Genomic DNA, 22,066 nt, shown 5'->3' with positions numbered 1-22,066 from the left:
TTTTTCCCATTTGGTCAGTGTGTGAATTAAGCCGAAAGTGTCAGATTCCAATTCATACTCAATTTACAAGAGATCACCCGTTTCACACCGGATGGTAAAATTATATTCTGCGACGTTTGCAGCAAGAGGCGAGTGAAACTTGTTTTATATTTCCCCACAACGAATTATTATCAATTTAGCAAAATCAACATGGTGTTTTAAATAATGCATATTAAGATATGTAGAAATGCAGTTGCCTAAAAATATTGTAGAGCCTATTTGAGAGTCTGTTTTAGGCAGCTAAAATAACATTTTAGCACCTAAAAATCGGAGGTCTAGTAATCACTATACCAACAAACACAAACACCAGTCTCCGAGCCAGAAGAATTAATTAGACGTGATTATAATCGCCCATTCGGCCGGCAATCGAATCCGGGACCTTCTGAACCGAAGGCCTCAAGGCTGACCATTCAGCCAAGGATTGGGACAAAGCAAAATTATTATTGAGGTTCGTTATTTCTATCGATATTAACATTCAACTTTCGTAGTAAACGTCACCAGTAAGCATACACCGTGTAGAAATACCGCCAACCGAGGTGTTCGTGTGAGGTTGAATTGCAGCGCCTCTAGCGGCAAATATAGCATCCACAGGGTTGACAGCTAAGAGTGGCTATTGGGCAGGCTTTGTATTCCTTGTAGGCTAAGGTGTGAGCAAATACGTAGTGTATTTGGTGCGAATCCCTTCAAAACGAAGACGATTCATATTTGATGTGTTCAATTGTATCAGTGTTATTCAGCAAGTAAAGGATTGTGGACTGGGCGAAATTAGCTCGATAAAAGCCCAAAAACCACCACCACCAACAACAATACACGGATTTTGAGGTTAGATGTATTCACAATACACAAATTCTCTTGTATGATCCTTGCACAATACATATTTGAAGTTATACAGATGTACAATACATATTTACTGGGCAGGCCTATATTGTACTTAGGATTTAATAAAAGATAATTGAAATATATTCAACATAATAATTGACGGTTTTACAAGAGGTAGGTTATGCGTAAGAGGGCGTACATACGGCAAACGGAATGTAAGCAGACATTGCCGGTTGTAAACAATGATAGTCTATTTGAATATTTCTAAATTGTTTTCCGACAATGATATAAACTGATATTGCTGACTGTATGTTAGGCTGAAGAGGCTGCCAAGATTACACTACTTAGAAAGTCAGGGTTAAGCGAATGAACATCATATGATGCTGATAAAATTAGAATATTGCTGGCATTATCTATTCTAATGAGAACTATGTCCAAGAGAAATATAACAGTGTATTTCACCAGGAAACAAACGCCGGAAACTGATTTTTTCCAAATTATTCATAAGATAGCCTGAGACCACCCAACTATCACTCCCATGCAGTAAAAATGTAAAGATAATTTCATCTGAGATTTTATTTTACAGTAAGTTACACAATTTGTAGCACATGTACTCACATCTGTTTTTATTTCAGGTTGTTATCTCCAACAGACCTAGAGTTATGAATATATAAACATAAATATTCATTAGAAATATACTTGTAGGATGAGAAAAATCATGCTTTGAGAAGAAGCCTGCTTAGCTTCTACATGATTCTGGAGAGGTTAACATACATACATACATACATACATTATCATTATAGACTGTTATGCCTTTCAGCGTTCAGTCTGCAAGCCTCTGTGAATTTACTAAACGTCGAAAATCTCCACGACGAGGAAATTAAACAGAAGTACATGGATATGATTAGTGAGAAGTTTCGAGCAGTAGACAGTAAGCAGATGCAGGATATAGAAAGTGAATGGGTGGCATACAGGGATGCTGTAGTAGAAACAGCAAGGGAATGCCTAGGAACAACTGTGTGTAAAGATGGGAAAAGGCGAACATCTTGGTGGAATGATGAAGTGAAAGCAGCCTGTAAACGTAAAAAGAAGGCTTATCAGAAATGGCTCCAAACAAGGGCCGAGGCAGACAGGGATTTGTATATAGATGAAAGAAACAGAGCGAAACAAATAGTTGTTGAATCCAAAAAGAAGTCATGGGAAGATTCTGGTAATAACCTGGAAAGGCTAGGTCAAACAGTAGGGAAACATTTCTGGACAGTAATAAAGAATCTTAGGAAGGGAGGGAAAAAAGGAAATGAACAGTGTTTTGAGTAATTTAGGTGAATTCATAATAGATCCCAGGGAATCACTGGAGAGGTGGAGGGAATATTTTGAACATCATCTCAATGTAAAAGGAAATCATCCTGGTGGTGTTTCAAACAGCCAAGCTCATGGGGAGGAGGAAAATGATGTTTGTGTAATTATGCTTGAGGAAGTGGAAAGGATGGTAAATAAACTCCATTGTCATAAGGCAGCAGGAATAGATGAAATTAGACCAGAAATGGTGAAGTGTAGTGGGAAGGCAGGGATGAAATGGCTTCATAGAGTAGTAAAATTAGCGTGGAGTGTTGGTAAGGTACCTTCAGATTGGACAAAAGCAGTAATTGCACCTATCTATAAGCAAGGGAACAGGAAGGATTGCAACAACTATCGAGGTATCTCATTGATTAGTATACCAGGCAAAGTATTCACTGGCATCTTGGAAGGGAGGGTGCGATCAGTCGTTGAGAGGAAACTGGATAAAAACCAGTGTGGTTTCAGACCACAGAGAGGCTGTCAGGATCAGATTTTCAGTTTGCGCCAGGTAATTGAAAAATGCTACGAGAGGAATAGGCAGTTGTGTTTATCTTTCGTAGATCTAGAGAAAATATATGACAGGGTACCGAGGGAAAAGATGTTCGCCATACTGCTGGACTACGGAATTAATGGTAGATTATTAAAAGCAATCAAAGGCATTTATGTTGACAATTGGGCTTCAGTGAGAATTGATGGTAGAATGAGTTCTTGGTTCAGGGTACTTACAGGGGTTAGGCAAGGCTGTAATCTTTCACCTTTGCTGTTCATAGTTTTCATGGATCATCTGCTGAAAGGTATAAAGTGGCAGGGAGGGATTCAGTTAGGTGGAAATGTAGTAAGCAGTCTGGCCTATGCTGACGACTTGGTCTTAATGGCAGATTGTGCCGAAAGCCTGCAGTCTAATATCTTGGAACTTGTAAATAGGTGCAATGGGTATGGTATGAAAATTAGCCTCTCAAAGACTAAATTGATGTCAGTAGGTAAGAAATTCAACAGAATTGAATGTCAGATTGGTGATACAAAGCTAGAACAGGTCGATAATTTCAAGTATTTAGGTTGTTTGTTCTAGCAGGATGGTAATATTGTAAGTGAGATTGAATCACTGCCTTCGTAATGCAACAGGCCATACTGTAGGAAGCGCGCGAAGGCAATCAGCTGATCGATTAGGGCGAATGTTACGAGTTGCATCTCCGAGTGTAATACGAAGTGTTTGAAAGCTTTCTGTGAATAATAGGGGTTATTGAAAGTCAATTATTGATTTTTAAGTATGTTAAATGCCTTTTCTTCTAAATTATCGTAATTCATCAAAGCGAGATCCACATAAGTAGCTGTAATTGAAATAGTGAGACAAGGTTGTTTAGGTTAGGTATGCTATCTCTTCGTGGGGAGCTGAGTTAATTCAGAGGATTTATTGCTCCTTGTTAAATACATTAATTGAATATTTTCTGTTCTGTGTTAATACAATGTGTTGTGAGTTGAAGTGTGTGTGAAAAGCGATTGCCATTATGCCAAAAAGTTGTTGTGTGCCAGGATGCAAATCCAACTACTCAGGTGAATATACACCAGTATTTTCATTTCCTTCGGATGAGGAAAGAATTCATTTATGGAAGAGAAAAATACCGAGGGAAAATTTAACAATTACAAAGAATACGGGAGTATGCATAATTCATTTTCCTGAAGACCAGATTGTGAGAGAAATCAGAGCAACCCGTGCTGATGGTGAGTCCTGCTTTTGTCTTTCTTCTTGTGGTACAGATTTATAGTAGTGAATTTTTGCAGAATAAGCCTACAAGTAATTAAATGGGCAATAACTGAGCCTGAATTTGTGATGTTTCTTGGGTAGGGAATATTCAGAATTAGCTGCCTTTTTTCCTCTCATGCTAAGTAAGATTAAAACACAGCTTAAAATGTAGAAATGAATGCAGTTTATAAATCCTAATCTTTGTTAACTGATTTTAGCATTATTATAACACTGAAAAATTAAACTATTGCTAGTATGAATGATGTTTATCTTGTAGACAACAACAAATGGGCCAATTTTTTTGCTTAGGTACTGAATTGGTGGTACCACGCAAGAAATTGGAACTGACAAGTGATGCCGTACCATCAATATTTCCAAATTTACCAAAGTATCTTACTTCAGACAGTCGCGTTTATCGTAAAGATCCAGAGGAAAGAAGAAAAACTTATATCGAGAATGAAAACAGGAAATATACTCAGTGGTTGTCAGCAGATGAAATTTCAAATTTAGATCAGGTTTTAAATAATGAATCAAAGTATAATCATTTAGATTGGATAGTCAAAGGTAAAAATGAGAAATTGTATTTTATGAATGTAGATTTCAGTGATTGTGCATCCCTTAAAAGAACTGTGACCATTGATAAAGAGTTAAAAGTAAACATTTTTGTTGATAGTATAAATATTGAGGTAGGGCAGTTTTCATATATTTTAGGCCCAGAGCTATTATGCAACTCTTATTCTAAACTGGTTAATTTGTTAACGGCAGTAAACAACCTTGAAAGTAAAGATGTTACAATTAAGGATAAAATTAGACATATCCAGGTTGTTCTTAAAGAGTGTAATGATGTTTGTGAGGAAAGCAGAATAAAAGCTGCTCTGGATTTCATTAGTGAACAGCTTGCACTTTTATTTTCCAGCCAGATGAGGTATTCTGTTGATACTTTAGTTTTTGCCTGTAGCTTTTTTTATTCATTTCCTGCTGCTTACAGATTTCTTAGGAATTTGGAAATTCTTGTGTTGCCACATCCCTCTTATCTCAAAACATTCACTTTATCTAGCATTAGTTCTGATGTTAATGATTCACTTAAGAAGTATCTGAAAGTAAAATGTGATGCCCTGGAAGCGCATGAAAAACTGGTATGTCTGTTGCTAGATGAGATATATGTTAAACCGAAAATTACATACAAAGGCAACAAAATTGTTGGCATGGCAAGGAATTCATTGGATCTTACATCAGCAACTACTGTTCAGACTTTTATGATTAAATCTATTTTGTCAAAACAGAAAGATGTAGTAGCTTTACTGCCAGTAAAAAATATGGATGCTGATTTTCTCTATCAGTCAGTAATGAATGTCTTACGCACACTTCATGAAGCAGGCTATGAGGTTGTTGCTGTTATTGCAGACAATGCTAAGGTTAATGTTAAATGTTACAAACTGTTAAGTAATGATAGTGTGATCCACCCGTTTATCTTTAACCCCTGTGACAGTCAGAAGAAGTGCTTTTTACTATTTGATACAGTTCATCTGTTGAAGAATTTAAGAAATAATTGGTTAAACGAGAGGGACAGTACTTTCATCTACCCATCAATGAACGATGTTAACACCATTCAGTTGTGTAAATTTCAGGATGTCAGAAGAATTTATCAGGACCAGAAACTTCATCTTGTAAAGCATGCCCCAAGTCTTTCCTATCGAGTGTGCTATCCAAACAGTTTTGAACGACAAAATGTTAATTATGCCGTAGCGCTTTTTGATGATAAAACAATTGCTGCAATGTCTACTATCCAGGATACAGAGGGTACAAAAGAGTGGTTGCAAATTATCAGGAAGTGGTGGATGATTGTTAATGTGAAGCATCCAGAGAAGGGGATTCGTTTGAGAGAGAAGTATGCTGAGCCTATTAGAAACATGGGTCAGGAAAGTGTTCAGTATTTGTATTCCTTTTGCTCCTGGCTCAAAAGCTGGAATGATATTGTTATCATTGACTCTCCCAAAAGTTGTGGAAAGCTTAGTAAGGAGACATTTTCAGCTTTGTTACATTCCACTGAGACCTTGCTCGAACTATGTAAATACCTTCTGAATGATCTGAAGTTGCATTATGTAATGTTAGGCACTTTTCAAACTGATGACTTGGAGCAAAGATTTGGAAAGTATAGGCAGATGAGTGGGTGCAACTACAATGTTTCAGTTCAGCAGATAATAGAATCTGAGAGAAAAATAAAAGTTACAAATTTACTGAAGTTAAAGTCTAGGCAAGCAATTTTCAATGTTTCTGAGATGATCAAAGATATTAATGCAGCTTCAGACCAGGACATATCCAATGAATTCCTTTTGCCTGCTGAATATGACCATGTCATAAATGAAAGTGAGGAAATTGAGATGGAATCCTCTACTTTAGAAATAATAATATTTCTTGCTGGCTATGTTAGCTTTAAAGTCTCTCTCAGATGTGAATGCTTGTTGTGTAAGACAACTCTAATTACAGCTTCAGACTTAATTTGTGATTTACCCCCTGAAGTGAGTTATTTAAACCATTTAAATCGTGGAGGGTTAAAGTATCCATCTAGTTTCTCACTTGAAATTGGAATTCAGGTGTATAAAATTTTTGAAGTTCTTGTTTCTGATAGTTACAAAATGTTTTTTTTGTATTCTGAGGACCCAAAATCTGTGCTTAATCATCTGGTACTAGAAGCAATGCAACTTAGTTCCTCTACAATTGTATGTGAATGTGGGAAAACATTAGTATATCTTGCTGGCCGGTGTGTTACCATTTGGGCGAATGTATTGCTAAATAACTACAGTAAAATTCAAACAAATGTTTGTGTGGAAGAAAGTGCCTCCAAACGATCTTGGAAGGATAGTGCCGGAAGTTCCAAGAAGAAAACCAGGAAAGCTGCCGTATTTATGGACATCTAAAGTTATGGAGGTAACGCCTTTTATTATTACACATTTTATTTTTGTACGTTCGTTGTCTCCATGCTTTTATCAATGAAAAATATGATTTGTTGAGTGCGTTGACAAGTAAGACAATCGTTATGCTTTGAATGTTTTTATCACGTTCTAAACCAAATTTTCCTAAAATTATGTCGGCCTTATTTACTATATTTCGAAAGATCACAGTGTTATTGTTTTCATCTGTTATATTAATGCAACCAATCGTTAATATTTCGTAACTAAAAGACAAATTATATCGCATTACAACGATATGTGCATGCATTGCGCGGGTCGGACGGACCTAGCCGACCGCCTCTTTGCGTGACGTCACAGAAGTTACACTACGGCCTGATCATTACGAAGGCAGTGATTGAATCAAGGTGTAGTAAAGCTAATGCAGTGAGCTTGCAGTTGCGCTTGGCAGTATTCTGTAAGAAGGAAGTCAGCTCCCAGACGAAACTATCTTTACATCGGTCTGTTTTCAGACCAACTTTGCTTTATGGGACGAAAGCTGGGTGGACTCAGGATAAATTATTCATAAGTTAGAAGTAACAGACATGAAAGTAACGAGAATGATTGCTGGTACAAACAGGTGGGAACAATGGCAGGAGGGTACTCGGAATGAGGAGATAAGGCTAATTTAGGAATGAACTCGATGTATGAAGGTGTACGCATAAACCGGCTGCGGTGTTGGGGTCATGTGAGGCGAATGGAGGAGGATCGGTCACCTAGGAGAATAATGGACTCTGTTATGGAGGGTAAGAGAAGTAGAGGGAGACCAAGACGACGATGGTTAGACTTGGTTTCTAATGATTTGAAGATAAGAGGTAGGCCTGTAGAACTAAATGAGGCCACAACACTAGTTGCGAATCGAAGATTGTGGCGACGTTTAGTAAATTCACATAGGCTTGCAGACTGAACGCTGAAACGCATAACAGTCTATAATGATAATGAATGAATGTACGTATGTATGTCCATGGTATACGGAGCATTCTCCGCCAACTGCACATCTCAAAGGCATCTGTTCAGCTCTTGTCACTAGCCTTCACAGTCCAGGTCTCACAACTGTACAGGAAAACAGAAAATACCAGTGATTCCACCAATCGTATTTTCACTGTTTTGGATAATGCCTGGTTCTGCCAGACCATTGTGGCTTGACCTAGGACAATCGGTCATTTTATTTCTTTACCACAGTGTCCCGCGTTACTGATTATGGACCCCAGATATACACAATCATTTACCAACTCCAGAACTTTCAGGCATCCTGTCATTTGGATTGGGATTTGACTTTGTCTGTTGATAACCATTAGTTTGATCTTTTACTTGTTAATTTCTAGACCAAAATCCAAATTAATGATGTTTACTCCAGAGAGCAGTTCATCAAGTTCTTGTCCACTTCTCGCAATGAGTGTAGTCTCATCAGTGAAGCGTAAATTGTTGATTTTGCTACCACCAATAGAAATTTCACTATCCCAGCCATCCAGTGCTCTTCTCATTACATACTCGGCATAGTTGTTGTAGAGTTGGGGTGACAGTATGCAACCTTGCCTGACTCAATTTGTCACATTGAAAAATTCTGAGCGTTCACCATCCACCCTTACGATTGCATTATGACTATTATAAAGACCTTTCAATAATGACATTAAGTGTTTTGGGACTCACTACATTCATTGAGCACTTCGCACAACTTGTCCTACTTGACACAGTCGAAGGCCTTTTTATAATCAAGGAAACAGATATAGGCAGGGACACAGAACTCAAAGCATTTTTCTGTTGTCTGCCTCATGTTTGTTATTGTCTCTTGTTGATAATAGACAAGACAACCGAATTAGGCCTATTGAAACGTAATTTACAGTGAAATAGTTTTGTTATAACTGTAAGAGTTATAGCCTATATTTACAGTGATATTTGAGTTTGATAATACTATAAATGATGTAATTCAGCGTGTTGTTCCTAAATTCTAGCTGAAAAAAATAAAACTTTGTGAAATGCACAGGTGAGTACCCTGACATGGGATACCCTATATTACGGCTAATGGACATTAAAAGAAAACCATGGCACAGCATCTCATTAAAAGCGATTGCCTGCAGATAAGGTTCCTCATGTTCAACATGCAGCCGTATTGTTTAGCTTTCTTGTGCAGATTCACTGCCCCTCGTATTGGCCAGTTGTCAGTTGGCCTCACAAAGCTAAGTATTATCCGCGCACTTTTTAGTGATAGATTTACACCCTTGTGCTGAAGCGGTCGACTTTGGTTATCTTCGAGATTCGTATTGGCAACCTTTGAAACACAAACTAAGAATCGCTTATCATCGCTGTGCGCCATCTGGCGTACACTTTAAGAACTCGTACTGTTGTTGTTTACACAGCAAAGCCAAACCATAGAATTCATGCTAGGAACAAGTTTCGCAACGAGAAATGTTATATAGTATTAAATATTGTGTGTGTGTGACACAGTTGTTTGCTTAAAATAATAAAGGTTTATAAAATTCATATCGATCGATCATATTATCGATTCAATTCAGATTTCATTTCCATTCCGTTGGCAGTATTGACGGAACCCTTCTTACTTCTCCAACGAGTACAAAAATCTATCACTAAAAAGTGCGCGGATAATATACTCTGTTTCAGCCTAGAAATAAAATTCCTGGACTAGCCAGAAATCTTACCTGATGCTTCTGAGTAAGGGTTGAACTTGTTAGGCCTACACTATGAGGTTAGCTGTGGTCCTTGTAGCAAAGTAGAGAGAATTCTAGAACAGGTCTGGATAAGCCAGAAAAAGTCTAGGAGCCAAGAGGAAAGAAAAGAAAGATATAAACCACTTACCTCTATAGAATTAAGATAACTAGTTCGACCTCATCACCTTCAGCACGACCTCTGCTTCCTTTTTATTAACTCCTCCTAACATTTCTGTATCCCTTTGTTGAAAAATACCAATGCTCTGCTGCTTTTGTCAGTTCAGAATTGTCTGGGCTTGGGGCATTCATATGGATCTACGGATACTATCTGTTTGCAGTGAAGATCTCAATTTATTTTGGAGTTGATTCAAAGTACTAAACCCTCTTCACACGAAGCTCTTGATATTGGCAGTATTGCTACAATATTGATGAGTTTGCTGTAAAAAAAAAAAAATCTTTCATTCATTCATTCATTTTAGATGCCTACACTTTCTTATTTTTCATTGCCATGTTGACTGGGCACCTGAGATTTGTCTTTCAATTGTGAAAATATGTATTTTTTGGTAGTAAAAAATAATTTCAGTCAATGGGAATCTAACTCCAGTCACCCGACTGAGAAGCCAATGCACCTCTCGGCTACTCTGCCAGTTCAAGTTTCCGAGTACAAATGTTTGTGACCACCTATGCTTGAGTTCAAAATGTTTAGTAGTTTGCACTTGCATGTTAAGTGAATATCCTTGTTCATCTATGTACACATTTTTGAGCAACATTTACTCTCCGGATACCTGGATTGCACGTACCCTTGTACCCAAAATTCGGTTTATACTCTGAGACCTAGTGGAAAGAGAAAGTTTAGGCAGAGTGATTTGCATAACCAAACTTGAAACTCTACTTTTCAAGTTTCTGTGTACCTGCTATGGCAACGTTCTCGAGTCACCATACTGATTTTGCTGCGATAATCTGCTGGTTTTCCCCCCCTCAGTACCCAAAAATGTAACTCGCTGCTCCTTTTGCACATGTTTCAAAAGGAACAGCCACTGTTATAGATTGTTCACATATTCCTTCAATGGGAAATGTGTGTGCATGCTCAGCTTCCTCAAGATAAAGGGATAATGAAACTGTAATATTGTCTTCTGCTATTCCTTTTATAATTGGACCGGGCGAGTTGGCCGTGCGGTAGGGGCACGCGGCTGTGAGCTTGCATCCGGGAGATAGTGGGTTCGAATCCCACTGTCGGCAGCCCTGAAGATGGTTTTCCGTGGTTTCCCATTTTCACACCAGGCAAATGCTGGGGCTGTACCTTAATGAAGGTCACGGCCGCTTCCTTCCAACTCCTAGGCCTTTCCTCTCCCTCGTCCCCTATCTGTGTCGGTGCGACGTAAAGCCACTAGCAGAATTTTATAATTGGAAGATCCTTATTAAGGTTATATTTTGATTCTCCCTCATATCTGATTTGCATACTTGTAGAAAGCAATGCTGATAATTCCTTGATGTATCGCACGTCAAGCAGTATACCGTTATTTATTATCTTCCTCTTTTTGAGGAAGAGAAGAATTGACATCATCAGTCAAACCATATTTCCCTCAGTAAAGTGTAGTCTTAATGAGTAATATGATAGCTTTCACTCTACATACACACAATTCATTTTGAACTATTACAATTTCTTTGTCAATTATAAGTTATATTATTCTTACCACTGTTATTGTTAAGAAAGCTTAGCATGTCATATTTGACCCCTATTGTGGCAGAGTGCTGAGTATAGTGACTTCCTGCCAATAGGACCAGGTTATAGTTTCGTGTCTGTGATGAATTTTATACTGGTTTGAGAATGATCATAGGTTATAAACTTCATGGTTCTGATCCGTATTGAATTGCAAGTACAATGTAATTATTAAATTAACGTAGTAATGGTCCACCTTTCAATACTATAATATGTAATATTCTAAATTACATTAATTAAGGACTAGTTTCGGCCTGGGCTGGCCATCTTCAGCCTTAATGTAAAACACCTAATAACTAAACAAATGTACATGCACACAATTGACATAAAAACAAATGAAAACAAATATATACAAAGTGACATTAAAAACTGGGATGGAATATGAATAAATTTGAAAATGAACTAGGTTCTAACATCTTGAGTATGTTCATCATTGAGAATAATTTCAAGTATTAAGTATTAATTTATATACACAGAACTGTTAGTTCTAATACTGCTGATCATTTCAATAGGAACTGGTAAATGTTGATCCTGTAGTTTGTCATCAAATCTATATGTGTGGTGTTAGCTATATGTAATCCATTGGACACTGCTGTAAATAACCACTAGCTGACAGGGAACTGTTAGATGTTGTTGGACATTGTCAGGACAGCACATGAAGATGTGGTTAACACAGATACATTGTGTCTGGTATAAAATTTTTGCGATTCATTGCGGTGCCCATGAAGTTAACCTGATAAATTAGATAAAATTAAATTAATGAATTGAATGAAAGAATGTGTTAGTTAGATGGCATAGGTTATATGAGACTTACCTCTCAATACAGCATGAGGTGTGTGGTCCATTGTTAAGTGTGCTTCAGACTAACTGTTGTGAAATTCAAATGAAAAGGAAGGAGAGGGGAGGGGAAGGTCAGAAGGAGAGGAGATGTTAGAACCTAGTTCATTTTCATATTTATTCATATTCCATCCCAGTTTTTAATGTCACTTTGTATATATTTGTTTTCATTTGTTTTTATATCAATTGTGTGCATGTACATTTGTTTAGTTATTAGGTGTTTTACATTAAGGCTGAAGATGGCCAGCCCAGGCCGAAACTAGTCCCTAATTAATGTAATTTAGAATATTACATATTATAGTATTGAAAGGTGGACCATTACTACATTAATTTAATAATTACATTGGTTTGAGAATGTGGAAAAGGGTACATTCAGCTTTGGAAACACAATTAGGAAGAGTTGAAGTTCAGCTCTCTAATGCCCTAGACATTTGTTTTGTATGGTTTCCCACTTTTCAAATTGGGTAAATGCATAGAAGTCAGTATCAGTTCCTTCCTAATATTAGCCCTCACTTTTGCTAGTAATGACCGAACGAAAAGAAAGTAAAATCCTGGCAAGTGACATGAAATTCCTAAGAAGTATGCTTGTCAAAAGAGACAGTACCGAATAAATGTGGTAACGCAGTTGGTCTACGAGTAGTGGGAGAGAGAGGGATTAGAACCCCGTGTGGGTGGAGGACGCAGATAAATAATACATTCACTGTATCCCCTGCCTACAGAAGATGTGACTAAAAGTTGGATACATTGGTAGTATAAATTTACTCATTTGGGACAAATATTGCAGGTTCCCTATGGGAGTCAGCATCTATGTCATCTGATGGCCAGGCAGGCATCAATTTTTGGACATGAAACAAAGTCTCTTATAGTGCATTGGCACTGCCGGTGGCTCCAAGTAGCCCACGTAATGGCCTCCACGGTATGCACTAGCCATGCATCTTGGCGGGTGTGTTATTTACCAATTTTGCACATTGGGGAGAAATGCTGGTAACCAGGAATGTGTTAGCTGGAAAATTTATAATGTTCAATAACGGACCAACTACATTGGTATTATAAACTTACTCATTTGGGACAAATATTTAAGGTTCCCTACAGGAGTCAACATCTATGTCATCTGATGGCCAGGCAGGCATCAATTTTTGGAAATGAGACGTCTTTCATAGTGCATTGGCGCTGCCGGTGGTTCCAAGTAGCCTACGCAGTGGCCTCCACGGTATGCACTAGCCATGCGTCTTGGTGGGTGTGCTATTTACCAACTGATGATCCCAATTTAGCACACTAGGGTGAAACGCTGGCAACCAGGAATGAGTTAGCTGGAAAATTTATAATATTTAATAACAGACCAACTACATTGGTATTATAAACTTACTCATTTGGGACAAATATTTCAGGTTCCCTACGGGAGTCAGGATAGTGCCCATCCACAGAAATTCATGTTGTGTGTTTGGTGGAACAAAGATGGTATTCTTCACCATGAACTTCTTCCGAATAATGTAACGATTACCTCTGCTGTGTATAGTGACCAGTGAAGATGGCTTGTCGTTGCTATTGACAACAAAAGACAAAAACAACAACCAGTCTTATTGCTCCATGATAACACTTGTCTGCAAACAGCACAATTGACCAAAGGTGTGATTGCTGAAGTTGGCTGGGAACCTCTTCCTCATCCTCCATATTGCCCTGACCTTACCCCCTGAGATTTCCATCTTTTCCGCTCTCTTTCTAACCACATTCAGGGGCAAGTGTTTCTGACAAAGTTTATCTTGACCAATGGTTAACAGATTTCTTCCAGTCAAAACCAAAACAGTTCTACAGGCGGGGCATTCAACTGCTGGCAGAAGGTCATGGAGAGTGGAGGCGAATACATCACTGAGTGATTGTGAGTTACAGTGTGTGACAGTGACAGTAAAATAAAATATAAAATATAAGAACTGCACAAAATTAGGCAACGACCTAATATTTCTATTCGTTCTGATACCCACAGGGAAGTGGTTTCACTAAGAACCCAGCTGGAGGCAGTAGTGGTATGTGTTTTGCTGCCTGTCATAATTACAGTTTGCACTATTTATTTCCCACCAGGCCATACTCTCAATATCAATGATGTAATTACAAATCAGCTCCCACCTCCTTTTCAGTTACTGAGTGATGTGAATGCCCATCACCCATTATGTGGCTCTGAAATACCTTACCTCAAAGGAAGAAAGTTGGAACAGTTAATAGGACAACTGGATTTATGGATTTTGAATACAGGGGAACCAACGCATTTCAGCGAAGCGCACAGTACCTTCTCCCACATTGACATCAGTCTTTGCAGCCAAGTACTTGTTTTCTTGCTTCAACCAGGCGAGTTGGCCGTGCGGTTAGGAGCGCGCAGCTGTGAGCTTGCATCCGGGAGATAGTGGGTTTGAACCCCACTGTCGGCAGCCCTGAAGATGGTTTTCCATGCTTTCCCATTTTCACACCAGGCAAATGCTGGGTCTGTGCCTTAATTAAGGCCACAGCCGCTTCCTTCCCATTCGTAGGCCTTTCCTCTCCCTTCGTCGCCATAAGACCTATCTGTGTCGGTGTGACGTAAAGCAACTAGCAAAAAAAATTCTTGCCTCGGTGGAATGTACATGATGACCTCTGCCACTGATCATTTCTCCATTATTCTTGCTTTGTTGAAATGTCTTTTTATATGAAGTTCAATCAAATATAAATGGGATTCTTGTTCCTGAACATTAAGAGTTGGTAGATCTGGCCGTGCGCATCTGCTATGCTTAGGTGGGGCCGTTAGGAGTGGGGAGAGCGTTTAACTCTCCACCACCACCCACCCCTAATGCACACAAACTACTTACCTTGTGGACCGGTTGGAACAGGGTAGAGACTGCCAGGAACTGAATTTGTGCCTCTTCAACTTATGAAAGGAAGTAGAAAAGGAATGTACCCACAATAAAGGATTGGGATCACAAGAATAAGGTTTATTAACATAACATGAAATTCAAATAAATATGCAAACAGGAAAAAAAGTAGGGGATACAGAGAAAAAGGTACTCATGTTTACAGACGCAAAGAGTATTGTACACACAGTCTCTTGTCAAATTCTCTTTTTTACTTTTTAAGTAGTGACAACATTTTATCAATATTATGTAATTTACGTCTAGTCCATTAATGAGACATTTTAATTGTCAATTTTTCTTGCTTACTCTTTAAGTGTGATGACATTTTACTGTGTAAAACATTTTTAATGTTCAAATTTATTGTAAATAGGACTTAATGAATGACTTAACCTTGAGACAATCGTATAAAAGATGGCTGAAGATGCTTGATACATGTACCAATTAATGTTTGTATTGTAATGTCCCTTTATTTTGTGTATTGAATTGGTGTGGATAATAAATACAAGAATTGTAAATACTAATAGTAAGTTCAATACGGGCAAAAACATGAAATTGGCTTATGCAAAACGCTCACGATGTCGGAGCAACGGGTGCAAATTTCCACCGCGCAACTCATAAATTTAAAATTTCTTGCTCATGAGGGAGAAATTTGCCAGAGACTGACAGCACAGTTCGGTGATCAAACATTGTCAAGGACTCGTGTGTTTGCATGCCATAAAAAGTTCAAGGGAGGACAAGAACATGTGGAAAATCAGCAACGCGATCGCTGTCCACGGACCAGCATTACAGACGAAAATATTTGTGCGGTTAAGGACAGTATTGACAATGATCGACAGGTGAGAATATCAGAAATAGCAAAACAAGTCGGAATCAGCTATGGGAGCTGTCAAGCAATCGTCACAAACGAACTACAGTTCCGTAAAATGTGTTCCGGATGGGTCCCTTGCCTTTTGAACGAAAATGTGAAATTGAGACGTTTGGAGGTCTGTCAGAGGCACTTGGCTACACTTGATCATCCTCCTTACAGCCCGGACTTATCGGTCTGCGATTTCCATTTGTACGGACCACTTAAAGAAGCTCTAGGAGGGCAACGATTTGAAGATGACGAGAGTGTGGAAGACTTCTTGCGCAACTGGCTGGTGACACGACCTTGTTCTTTTTACGATAAGGGCATCAAAAGGCTGTTCATACGCTGGGACAAATGCATTTCCAAACCAGAAAACTATGTGGAAAAGTAAACTGTAATTGCTTTGTGTTTTCAAGTAAATGAATTTAAATAAAAAATAAACTTCCATTTATATTTGATGCCCCCTCGTATGTTTGTCGTTGCTCCATCAAATAATGAGTTCTTGAACAACGTATTTACTGGTTTCTGGGATTTACTGGTATTCACAAATGTACAGTTTTTATGAGACGTGCAAGGAGTTTTATTTGTTGAATTCTTGCCTACAGTCTCTGTACGATCAATAGAAACATCTGTTGTGAGATTTTAAAGAAGCTGGGTTGTGCCTTGATTTTCTTCCGTCTCTTCTGATTCCTCAGTGATTGGCATTTTCATGAAGAATATTATCGGAGAAGCTATGAAGAGCTTTTTATCACAGATCAGTGTTCTAGATAGATAGAGATTATGATGAGGGTGTCATTAATGGTGCAAAAGAATATCAGAATTTTATTTAAGTTTTGAACAATCTGATGGCTATATATAATATTTTGAAACTATTTCCATTGTTTTAACAGTCATAATTCCTTTGTATGCTTTAGTACTGAATACAGTATAGACATTGTATTTTACTCTTTACATAAATATGTTCTTTTAAATAAAACTTTTCAGTAGAAAATACAAAAAATTGGTACTTTCTTCTCAGTGTTTGGACATCCTCCTTTAATGATGTTGCAGCAATAGCCCTAACTTATCTCTCAGTACCAGACAGTTGCAGCCCTTGTTTCTCCTTCCTGTGCCCACACTAGACTGCCATTATATTTTTCCTTATATATGTCCATATTCCCTTCCCTAACTTCCTATCTTTAGTGATATATATGCATGTGTGTTTCTTGTGTGATATGACTTCCTTTCAATGTTACTACAAACAATGAGTTTTTGAGCAATTTTTACTGTCAGTGAGTGGTACATGGGATTTACACATCATATATGGCCAGCAAGTTATACTTTGACAGCTTGTTTTTGGGAAATGAGTTTTGAACTCATGAACCCTCCTTTTGGCAGCCCTAAAGATGCTTTTCCTTGCTTTCCCATTTTTGCAGGAAAATACTGGAACTGTACCTTAACCTTTTCACTGCCAATATGTTGAGAGACTATCAGAATACCTCGTGCTGAATTGTTAAAATATAATGTCTAAAAATATATGAAATATATGAAAAGTGAGCAAAAATATTAATAAATGCAATTTGACCTTGCAATAGAATTCCAGAATACTTTTCAGTTTTATTACATTTTTGTATAAAAATTAAGGGTTATCCATTAGAGCCAAATATATTCTATACCATAAAATGTTTGATATTCAATCACTGATATGTGGGTACTCATCTACTGATTCAAGATTATTCACAGCTTCTATAAGTTTGAACTGTGAAAACACTTGAAGCTAACACCTGGGAATAATGTCCAGTAAGGAGTGTCCATTCGTCTGGTGTACACAAATCGTATAATAAACTGTGCGAGGTAGCCTTGTACTTCCTAATTAACGACTCAAGAATATTGTTTGAACCTTTTTGATGGCGAAGTACTCCCAGCTCATTGTGATGGTCCAAGGTGGTGGTTGCCCAGGGGTGGTTCAGGTGATGTGGTAATCCTCCTCTTCCAGGTCAGTCCAGGAACTGCCGAGAGTCCTTCTTTTGAAGATGGATCGATTGTGGCACTTCTCTGATGAACTCAGCCCATTCCCCAAATTTATTGTAAATAGGCTCACACTTTGTAGAGTCCAGAAGGTGCAGAAGTATGGTATCATCGCCCTGCAGGTCGAACTTGCAATTGGGTTGATGAAAAATACCTCGCAGAAGAATTGAGAGGTTGTTAACCAAGAGCTCTGCTAAGTCGGCACTTTGAACGAAGGTGTCGTTAATGCAGACATAATGAAGCCAATGAGAGTCTGATGTCCTTATATACATACGTGGGGTATTTATACTCCTTACATTATGCAAGAAAGCTTTACAGAAGCACCCTTTTAACCCTGCCCATTTTTCCCTACCTTATAGTACGACTGAAATCCGTCTGCGAACACACGGCAACCAGGAGTGAGTTAGCTGGAGGATTTATAATGTCCAACAATGGACCATTTATATTGGTATTATAAATTTACTTATTCGGAACAAATATTTCAGATTCCTTATGGGAATCAACATCTATATCATAATGTTAGGGCAACCCGTCTTGAGCCGGGCTGATGTCAGCGGTGCCCCCAGTAGCGAGCCCGGCCCCCATCGCCAACGGTGCCGATTTTGGCGGTTTTCCACTATGTGTTACATACATTTTACCTGGCATGTGTTTCCTCTCAAACTTAGTTTCTCAAGTTTTTTGGCTCCCATCTTAACTATTTGTGATGGTGACTCAACGGAGACAGACTGTCTCTTTGAATTTTTAGCACAGTGATGTCGTCCTGTTTTTTAATTATAGCACACTGCAAGTTTTTGACTAAGAAGTCCACAACCATGCCATAATCACTTATTGTTTGTTTCCATCATGTCTCATTTGTTTTCATTCTTTTCTTCATTAGGTTTCAACACATTTTTCAGCATCAATTAGGTAAATAACTTAAACCTTTTTCATTGAAAATGTCTCAAACGAATTGATTATTACTCCATCTAATGATGGACTTGTGTATATATTGAATTGTTTTAATTCTGTCATGTCTCTTTTGTTTTTCATTCTTTCCTTAATTATGTTTTAACATATTTTCTAGCATCAATTATGTGATTAACTTTTTTAACTTTTTTCACTGAAGACGGCTCAAACGAGTTGAAACATATTTGATTATTATTACACCATCTAATGATGGAGATGTGTATGTATTGAATAGGAGGACACATTAAATTTCCTTTGTAAAGTGAAAACTGTCAATACGGAATGATTCTAATATCTTGTAATTGAGGGAGCTTGTTTAATTTAGACATGCAGTATAGACAGAGTGATTCAATTATAAGGACAGCTTGCAGGGATGAGTAAATGACATAGAAACATTGGAGAAATCCCAATAAATACATGTCTGGAAACCATTTCAGAGATATGATGTAAACACATTACAACTCTTACAATGCTGTTCATGCTCTATGTTCCAGACATGTGCACCAAAGTGTCTTGTGTTTGTAGAGCCATTTGAAGCAATTGTCAAGGTACTTCATACATTTTCTATCGACGAGATGACTGGCATCCATTTCAAATGGTCGCATCATTGTGTGAGGTGCCATTACTACTGCTTCAAATGCTGCTATGAATGCACGATGCGGTTGATATCCAATGTGAAGCCTAGTACCTGCAACATTAAGCACGATTAAATCATATTTCTGAAGTGGTTGGTTTCTGGACCTATGTTTATTGTGACTTATTTCCTTGTTTCATTGCCCTGTATACCCCACTACAGTTTGTGGCTGTAATTTTGAAACGCTCTAAATGAGAGAAAATTGCAAAAAAGTTAATGGTAAAGGTGATTGTTAACTAAATCTACTTGGATTTTTGCTAGAGCCCTGAAACAGTATATTCTATATAGCAGCTGTTCTGTATTGAATGTTCTCATTGTAATTTTAAGATGTGCTTTGTGTTTTTTAGATTGTCTTAGATCCGATAATGCCAGTGGTAATATCCTAACTTTTACATCATTGTATGCAGTTTTCTATGGATTTGGTCACATGCCGTGGAGTTGCCTCCTAAAATACAACTGCCATATTAATTTCAAGTAGAGAAACTGACAGATAGTGACTGCTCATTGTACATCAGATATATCTGTGCCATGGAGCCAGCATGCACTATTAAAGTTGAAGAGCCAGAAGTTATAAAAGGTATAGAGCCTACTACATTTTTTCTAAAAGTTTATTTTTCATCTTTTAATTTTGTTTCTATGTTACCTTTACTGTTAGCTGTTGTATACAGGTTAGTTTTTGTAATTGCAGCAGTAATACCATCTAGCGGAGCACCCAATTCGTTTAGACATCTCTTGGCATGGTATGGTCCTGATGCTACTGTGTATGTTACTGTGATTAATTGATAAAATCTCACAGCGGCTGAAGGTTCCTCTTTCCACAAAATTTGCTGCAATGCCAGATCTTCAGGGTGGGTGAGGATTTGCCGAAATATCTTCTCCACATCTGATGTCATGACATACATACGGCTGCAAAATCTAAGACATCATTCATTATTTTCATTTCCCCTCATCCAGCTCCTACAAGATCGGGGTGTTGATAGTACATCTCCATCATTGCCTGTCTTCCCACCACTCCTCTTCAGTAATTGTATTCCAGTCCAGTCTTCTTTTTCTTATTCTTTTCTTGTCCATCTTGCACTGGGCCTCCCGCTTGCCCTCCTTTCCTCTATCTTATCCTAATCTAAGTACGATGTGAAAATGATCTCACTGCATATTAAGTCCTATGATGAGCTTGTCATTGAGTAACATCACAAGCGATTTCTCTGAGGCATCAAACACCATTCTGACTTTAGTGGTGTCACTATCTGCTTGATGGGGTATGAAGTATGAATTCATCACTTCTTCATTTTGTTTTGTTTCAATCATGCTCATATGCCTTAGTTTTTGACAATCATCAATGAAATCTGTGTAAGCAGTCTTGAATTCTGGTTGTCTGTTTAATCTCTTGACTAATGATTCTAGTCTCATTGGTGCATGAATTTTTTATTCTCGAAGGATGACTTCTGGCTTTTGTTAGGCTTGCAATAAATGTACTTGGTTCATTCCTTGAAACAGTTTCAGTGTACTGCCTTTTACATATTCTTTCTTCGGTTATGTAATGCTGAATTTCCAGAATTGACTGTTGCTTCCAGAATATTTCCGTCTGATCTGATAATTGTTGATTGCTAATTTTTATGCATGCAGTTGCTGAGTCCTGTTTATTCTCTAAAACTTCGCTGCCTATAACCCAGCCCAATTGGGTGTTTTGTGACTATTTTCCTATAGAGTCCAATACCAATCAATATGTCTATGTCTCCAGACTTGTTGAGCGTGGGATGTGCCAAGCGAATGTCCTTGTGAATAATAACCTTGTCTTTCTTGAGCTCGAACTTTTCTGTTATAAAAGGCAAAAAACCAGAAATTCTGCTTCTACCTGAAATCCATCATGCCTTGAAGCAAGGTGTACTCTGGTAATTCTTTTTGTTTCCACTTAGGAGCAATCAACTCCAATGATTTATTTGCTGCTCTCCGTGTTTAGTAAACCAAGCTTCTTATTCAGACCACCTTTTATTAGATTCAGTTGAGATCCTGGATCCAGTAAAGCTCAACATATTGCTCTTCTACAATGAGCATCTTTCACATCAGTTAAAGCCATTGACAATAGTATTTGCAATGTTATTTCTTTCACCAAGCTCACGCTGAAGGAAGCAGGTGAATGCTGAGATTTGACACAAAGGTTTATGTGCACTTGGTTGTTTTCAGTGTTTTGTTTCTGTTTGTCGTCGTGCTTCTCTGTATCTAAAAGTGTGTTGTGTGAAAGTCCACATTTCTTGCGCTTCAATGTCCTACAATTTTTTGCAATATGCCCTGGATTCAAACAGTTATGACACTGCCCTTTTTCTTGGAACATTTTCTATCTATCTTCTACTGATCATTTGAGTAATTCCTCACAGTTAAAAATAGCATGACTTCCATCACACAAATTATGGCTTGCCTAAGTGGTCTTCATGTTCAACATCTTGTTTTTGTTATGATGTAACAACATTATGTACGACTGGGATGTGCTGATTCAATATGGTGGCAGTTTGATGCATATATCAATGCTAATGGAAGGCATTTTGAAAATTTCTTGTGAGAAAGAGTTCCATAGGGTTTCCTGGTACGTTCTGTTCTTGCATGTTTCCCATGATTAATGTACTGTGCAGAGTTGTAGAAAATAAATTCTAACAT

The 22,066-nt window shown here is 38.0% G+C and overlaps 1 protein-coding gene across 2 annotated transcripts in view; it reads left to right on the top strand.

Annotated features, from left to right (window-relative positions):
• The first annotated feature begins 737 nt into the window (after window positions 1-737).
• LOC136867403 (oocyte zinc finger protein XlCOF6) overlaps window positions 738-22,066 on the top strand; it is a 107,354-nt gene continuing 86,025 nt past the window's right edge. The window contains exons 1-2 of one of the 2 annotated variants that reach the window (XM_067144599.2): window positions 738-861; window positions 19,825-19,994. In XM_067144599.2, coding sequence (XP_067000700.2) covers window positions 19,946-19,994 — 49 coding nt within the window. In that variant the 5' untranslated portion in view covers window positions 738-861; window positions 19,825-19,945. Of the gene's footprint in view, window positions 862-19,764; window positions 19,995-22,066 lie in introns of both variants that reach the window. The other variant, XM_067144598.2, reaches the window with a different exon arrangement.

The sequence above is a fragment of the Anabrus simplex genome, chromosome 3, assembly GCF_040414725.1.
Source record: "Anabrus simplex isolate iqAnaSimp1 chromosome 3, ASM4041472v1, whole genome shotgun sequence".
NCBI lineage: Eukaryota > Metazoa > Arthropoda > Insecta > Orthoptera > Tettigoniidae > Anabrus > Anabrus simplex.
Note: the sequence above shows the minus strand (reverse complement) of the source record. Positions and strands in the feature narration are given on the sequence as shown.